Source organism: Asparagus officinalis, chromosome 5, assembly GCF_001876935.1.
Source record: "Asparagus officinalis chromosome 5, Aspof.V1, whole genome shotgun sequence".
Lineage (NCBI taxonomy): Eukaryota > Viridiplantae > Streptophyta > Magnoliopsida > Asparagales > Asparagaceae > Asparagus > Asparagus officinalis.
In genome coordinates, this window is record NC_033798.1 from 90,074,313 (window position 1) to 90,081,890 (window position 7,578).

Genomic DNA, 7,578 nt, shown 5'->3' on the forward strand with positions numbered 1-7,578 from the left:
CTAAATTCTTCATATATCTAAGTGGATCCTCCATCTTTGCTTTCTTGATTTTCCTTTTTATTATTGATTTTTCTCTTATTTGTTTCTTGGTTTTATTTTTCTTTATTTTCTTCATCTTTATTTCTCCACTCTGAATCCAGTTTTGTTTTTATTTATATATAGTCACATCCACTCTCTTTATCTCTCCACAACTATATTTTTTATCACTCCTAAATTTTCACACAAACAATTTAAAAACCAATTTTGATTAATTCTTACAATACCTTCCTCGTGGGATTTAATAATTTTTTATACTATAACTTGATAGTTGTGCACTTGCAAGTTAGGCTCAATTTATTACCCTATCAAGGTTCACCTTCGTTCCTGATCGCAAGTTGCTCTCCTCTCCAAGGATCAAAAGTCTGCAGGTACTCTCCCCCTTCCCAGATCTCACTAGTACAAAACGGGTCTGTCCAAACGGTTATTGGAACCGTTTGGACAAGTCAAAATAGCCCAAACGGTTAACACCGTTTGGGCTAATATATCCCAAACGGTTACGATTGAAAATTCCCAAACAGAGCTCCCAAACGGGTTAAACAGTTTGAGATATTTTAGTCCAAACGGGTTCAACCGTTTGGGAGCTTTGTTAGGTTTTTAAAAAAATAATTTTGCAACAGACCCGCTTGTTCTCCCAAAATTTTCACGAGTGGCGCCAAAAATTTTCAACCAGCGGCCAGCGACACCAAATTTTCATCCCCAAATTAATATCTCACCACACCCTCTCAAATCCGCCTCTACCTCCCTCATCTACCGCTAGATCTCGATCCTCCGCCGCCTCCATCTATTCCACGGCGTTTGTCTTCCCAAAATTTTCACGAGTGGTGAAAACCTAGCTCTTAGGGTTTCCGAGAAAACCAATCACCGAAACGATCCAATCGAGTTAGGGTTTCGAAGATGGGATCAAGGGATCAGCAGGCGGAGAGCAGCGGAGGATTCTTCTCCGCGATCAAGAGCTGGGGCTTTGCGATGCAGAAATCGGTCAGCGGGTGAGTTCGATTTTGAGTTCTAGGGTTTCGAATTCCGACTATTGATTGAAATAATTAGTACAACGTGAACAAACATAAACATGCTTTCATGAAATCTATACAAACTTGTGGATTATTGCTCGCTACTTTCTCTTATCATCATTGTTATAACTATGTTGCTTGTCTGGATTCATTTTACTCCTCATAATGTAGTTCTTGAATTGTGAAGTCTGTCTTGCATAGTGGGTTCGTTGATTATTGCCTAATAATTAATTAAGCCAGTCATCTTGTCTTTTTTATTTATACTCCTTGATGTTGTTGTTCTCATGTTCTTTTATATTAGCTATGATAAGAAGACAACACTACCATCGATACCTTTCTGAATTGATTTGTATTTCGTTTCCTCATAGTTAATTGGAAATTGGATGAAATTATCCTTCCTTTTTTAAAAACATACTTTGTGGTTATGCTTATCTTCATCAAATTGAATGGTATTTTCTGGTCAGGCGCAACTTAGGCCAGGCAAAAGTAATGTTGGATGCTTTGATTAAGGTTCTTGTGATTACATTTACTTAACCTTGAGATTTATTTATTGCAAACACAATTAAATATTCAATAATCTCAGTATATATATAATGAAAATTTTAATTTCAGAGGGAAGAAAAAAAGCTGGAGGTCATACATAACGAGGTCAACCTTCAACAGATTCAAATTAAGTATAAGGTACTCCCTTTTCTTTATTTTCCCCTCTTTTTTTAGTTGACACTGCTGATGTATATCCAAAATAAGATATCTTTCGGAAAGAACTTCATCATTCTCACTGTACTATCTTATTGCAGTCCTGAACTAGTAAAATTATTTAATGCATTTTTTAAATAACGTCTAAATTTACCTTCTAAATGAATTGTGTGGCCTGTCTGGCTAGGAGTGGTTCTTTAATTGGTGACTTGGCATAGGGAAGTGTGAAACTTTAAATTGGTGTCTTTAAAGATCAAAGGAACTTGTTTTTGAGGGCACAACTTAATGGTCAAATCATTATTCAGTGAGGATTGTTTAGTACCTTTCCTGAGTTCAACCCTGAATCTCCTCTTGCCTTTTACTAGTCTCCCTTCAAAGCATCAAGCTCCTCTCAGCTGTTTAGCTTATCCATTTTGAAGATATTATATCATCTCCTTTATAGGACGTAAATGTGGTATTATAAGGTCATTTAGTTTTCCAAATTCCAAATCACGTTGTCTGCTCATTCTTTACTTCATATCCATGATCTTCATACTCCCCTCATTTCCACTAATGTACCAAAATGATTGCAAACAACCTATAAATATATGTTCTCCTTAAATATTCCCTCAAATCAAATGATCAAAATGATTACAAATAACCTATAAATAAATATTCTCCTTAAATATTCCCTCAATCAAATGATTTACTTACGTAAACACTTCAGCATCTTTTCTCAAAAGCTTGAGGACTTGACCTTTGTCAAGCCTTTTGAGGACTGCCTATAAATATATCTTTTCTCAAATGATTTAACATGGTCATTGTCTCGCCTATTGAGGACTAGCTCAATTGGCAAATTGTTGGGGTGGATCGTGAGAATCTGAGATTCAGGCCTAGGCTATGGCATGTATTCAGAAAAGGACTATTTAGTACATTCCTATTCCTTTAGGAAGCTTGGGAAATTTTTTTACTTTCACCTCCTAATGGTTGGTATTGAGAAGGCAGGTGGGGCTGGTTTGGTTATAATGGAAGGGTTAATAATTTACTATTGTCTAACAAAAGGTATACTGGTTGTTTTCTATCTTTAAATTTTTTTTTTAATCTAAGTTATTTTATTTCAATAGTTCATCCATGAGCAATTACACCTTGTTCTGCCTTTCCCCCCTTGTTATCAAAGTACATCATGCATTTGCAATTTCCTGACATCTCTTATCTATTGCTTTACTTCTTTTGATTCAAATTAACCACATCTTCCATCTGGATCTCCTTTTCTACAAGCTTTTCTTAGAACTATAGAAGGCTCTAAACCTTCTAGGCTAGCTGCATACAACTTCCAGAGGGAAACGGCTAAGATATATATCAACCTACTGCATGCATGCTCTTTTATCCAACATGTAATTGATTCTACTCCATAGAGCTTTGGTCATGCTTCACCATAGGAGAATGTATATAGGTCAAATGAATTTTTTGCTCTACGCTTCATAATATTTTTGCTATAGTTGTTTTTGTTTGCAGCAACCTTTTGTATCCATCGGAATCATCTAGGTTGTGCATTTGGCCATTTTGACAACTACAGAGCTAATTCCTCTAACGCCTATACATAATCTTGATTTCAGCATTAAATCAATGTATTTTGGTGTTGAGTTTTCTAGAGTTTCTGGTGGTGCTTTATACTTTAGCCATGCATCAGTGTTTATGTTACTAATGCTGTCATCGTTTTTCCCTTATGACATGGATAAATTTATTAATAACTCTTGGATTCTAGTGTTGTGTGGAGAATTAGATTTGTATTTTACTTAAGGTTTTGTCTTTTTTTTTCCCGCTGGCCTGCACTAAGAAGTTTTCAACTATTCATTGCTTGATTTTTGACAATTTGACAATAACAGGAATTGTTGTTACACTGGTTGTTGGGTTTTTTGTGGCATTGTTGATATAGTGCATTAGGAATGTTTCGTTTACTAAGCTTTGTTAGTTGTACACAGTTCCCCTATAGTATTGTTGTTTTACACTTGTTGCCCCTGTAGTTTTATTGTTGCAGCAAGTAAAAGAATCAAGTATTTAACCCAGGGGTCTATCTGCAACAATGAAACTACAGGATAGTAAGTGCAAAACAACAATACTACAGGGTAGTCTATATGCAATGAGTGGTGCTAGGGACACACCCTTAAACCACACTCCCAACCACATCCCTCTCTCTCTATAGTGTTTTTTAGATTTTTTTAATGAAACATGTGGGTCCCAAGAAGCACTATAGAGAGAGAGGGATGTGGTTGAGAGTGTGGTTTAAAGGTATGCCTCTAACATTTCTATTTTTACTAATATGTCCTTAAGTATCAGCAATCAGATTGGTACATGATGACCTAATACACATGGCATTCATGTGATACTAAAAATATCATGATGTCATTTTCATTGGTTTGGAATCAATTACATTTCCTTACTAGCATAAATTGCAATTTCTGGTTTTGAATGCCTTCTATATATGGTGTATTGGCTTACACTTAATAATGATTGTGAGACATGCTAGTCTCTTTCATTCCCATGTTTTCGTATTTGTTCTCATACTTTCCATAATTAGAGGAGTACGATTCAATGCTCGGAGTAGTTAGTGAAGTCCCACCAGAGCTCACACTTCCTAATAACATTGAATGTGTATGTATATATTTTGGGTGTATGAGTCATTTTTGATATTAGAGACATATATATAATATTGGATGCTTTTCATTGTGTATGTATATATAATATTGGATATTTAGCATTGTTTGAGACATTTTTGTGTATGTATATATTTTCGATTTCAATGTGATATATTGAGAAATTATTGTGTGAGATGTGCATATTAAATGTAAGTAGGTAGATATTTAAAATAGCTAAAATTAAAAATTCAAGGGGTACTTTGCACTACTGAGATTTGGAGGGTATGTCTAAAAGTACCGATGGCGAAAGGGGTTTATATGCAAATAACCCTACATTCTACGGGTAACTATTTTACTTTCTCAAAACTAACAAATTGAAACAATGGCATTCTCTCCAACAAGCAACCCACTTATAGTATCGGTTTCCTCTTCAATATCCTCTCGAAATAACCCAAAACCCATTTCTCTCAAACTACCCAAAACCAAGCTCATGCCCGTCTCCTCGTCAGAATTCAGCACTCTTCTCCAATCCTGCATCGACTCTCGCTCTCTCACACAAGGAAAAGAGCTTCACTCCCAAATTAAACAAGCTGGGTTTGAAAAAAACAGAGACTTGCTTCCAAAACTCATCAAACTCTACTCTGTTTGTGGCCGAATCGATAATGCTCGAGAACTGTTTGATAGAATTCCAAAGAGGAACTTGGATACGTTCATCTGGACTTCATTGATCAGTGGGTACACTAGAAATGGAAACCCAAGTGGAAGTTTTGACATTTTCTCTAAAATGCTTGAACATGGAGCTGAACCAGATGGTTACACTTTTTCGGTCTTGTTGAGAGCTTCAGCTGAATTGGGTTTTCTCAAATTAACAGGTCAGTTGCATTCGTTATTGGTTAAGTGTGGGATTAGAAATCATTTATCCGTTGATAATCGCTTGTTAATGATTATGGGTCTGTTGGGGTTATTGACAATACAAGGAAAGCGTTCGATAGAATGCCTACTAGAAATGTTGTTTCTTGGTCTTCTATGATTCGGGCGTTTTCCTCATTAGAGAAGTTCTCTTAGTCGTTTGCATTGTTCTACAGAATGCAAGTTGAAGATGGTATTAAATCCAATGAGGTTACTATTTTTTGTTATTGCCTGCTTGTGGCTTCTTTTCTAGTTTCAGGAAAGGCCAAGCTATTCATGGTTATGTCATTCGAAACGGGTTCATTTTGAATTTGATAGTTGGTTCCTCACTAGTGACGATGTACTCTAGATGCGGAGATTACGAAGGCACTTTTAAGATTTTTAATAGCGAGAAAGAATAACTGATGGTGATGAAATAGCAAAGGAATTTGTATCATACTACAAAAATCTAATAGGGAATGCTACTGATACTAAAAATCCTGATATGAATGTGATTAAATCAGGGCCATGCCTAAGTGATACTCAAGCAAAATTCTTGCAGAGACCTGTTTCCAAAGAAGAGATTAAAGAAGTTATTTTTCAATGTCAGATAATAAGGCACCTGGTCCTGATGGGTATGGTGCGTTTTTCTTCAAATCAACTTGGTCGATTGTGGGAGATGAAGTCACACAAGCCTTGGAGGAATTTTTCACATCAAGAAAACTTTTGGGTACAATAAACTCAACCTCAATTACACTTATACCAAAGGTACATTGCCCTAAAACACCTTCAGATTTTAGACCTATATCATGTTGTAACAGTCTATACAAGTTCATTTCAAAAATCCTAGCAAATAGAGTTAAACCTGTTTTGGGTTACTTAGTGAATGAGGCTCAAAGTGCTTTCATTAAGGGTAGGAAAATAACAACTAATACCTTGTTAGCCCACGAGCTTGTTAAAAGCTACAGCAGGAGGAACATTTCTTCCAGAATTATGTTGAACATTGATATTAAGAAGGCTTTTGATACCATAAGTTGGAGTTTTTGCATGAAATGCTCAAGGGGCTTGGTTTTCCAAAAAGGATAACTGATTGGATCATGGTGTGTATATCAACTCCGAAATATTTCATCTCCCTAAATGGTTCACTACATGGTTATTTTAAGGGGGAAAGGGTTTTGAGACAAGGTGATCCTCTCTCCCCATATCTCTTCATTTTGGGTATGGAATATTTGTCAAGAAGCTTAGACCTTTTGAAGCATGATAAGCAATTTAAATATCATTCCAAATGTGGCAAAATGAAGATCACACATTTAATCTTTGCTGATGATTTATTGCTCTTTGTTAAAGGAGACTTATATTCAGTGAAGAAGCTATATCAGTGTGTCACAGATTTTGGAGATATAATTGGGCTTGAAGCAAATAAAGATAAATCTACAATTTTCTTTGGAGGGGTTGATGAATCTGTAAAAGAAACTATCAAAACTCAACTATGTCTTCCTGAAGGTTGTTTCCCTATCAGATACTGGTGGGTTCCTCTTATATGCAAAAGGTTATCTTATGAAGATTGTAATTCACTCATCAGCAAGATATCAAATCAAATACAGACATGGCAAAAACACAGAAACTCACATATGCTGGAAGATTATAGGTTATCAAGAGTGTCATTTTGGGAGTTTAGGTTTATTGGACTTTAAATTATATAATACCAGTCAGGGTTACACAGAAAATGGATGAAATTTGCAGGAATTTTTTGTGGGGAAGAACAGATCAAACACCCAAAATTCCCTTAGTCTCTTGGGATAAAGTTTGTCTGGGTAAAAAACAGGGTGGACTTGGAGTCTTCTATGCTTTAGTCTGGAATCTGGCAGCTGCTTTAAAAAACTTATGGCATATTCATGTAAACAGGGAATTAATGTGGATTAAATGGATTCATGGTACCTATTTGAAGCAAAGGGATGTTTGGCATGTTAAAGCAAGATCAAGGGACTCTTGGATGTGAAAACAATTATTAAAAGCAAGAGACAAAGCTTTGCATTCCTGTGGTGGAGTTGAAAACCTGATTCAGTTGATTGGCTCTGTTGTAGGGGAGCAAAATTTAAGATATCTACCTTGTACCATGCCCTAAATCTAGTTGTCAGTAATGTTCAATGGCACAATACAATATGGGATGAATTGTGCTATCCAAAACACTCTTTAGTCAGTTTGTTGATTGTTAATAACAGACTGAATACTCAAGTAAAACCCCATAATAATTTTGAATATTATGTGATAAATGATAATAAGTATGTTATATGGTGATAAATAACATATTCTAATGTTTGAACATGCTAGGG

The 7,578-nt window shown here is 35.7% G+C and overlaps 1 protein-coding gene across 1 annotated transcript; it reads left to right on the forward strand.

The window, feature by feature from the left end:
- LOC109842149 (pentatricopeptide repeat-containing protein At1g28690, mitochondrial-like) lies at positions 4,740-7,244 on the forward strand. The gene is made up of 3 exons (XM_020411056.1): positions 4,740-5,229; positions 6,593-6,708; positions 7,071-7,244. The coding sequence occupies exons 1-3, from the start codon at positions 4,740-4,742 to the stop codon at positions 7,242-7,244; spliced, it is 780 nt and encodes a 259-aa protein (XP_020266645.1).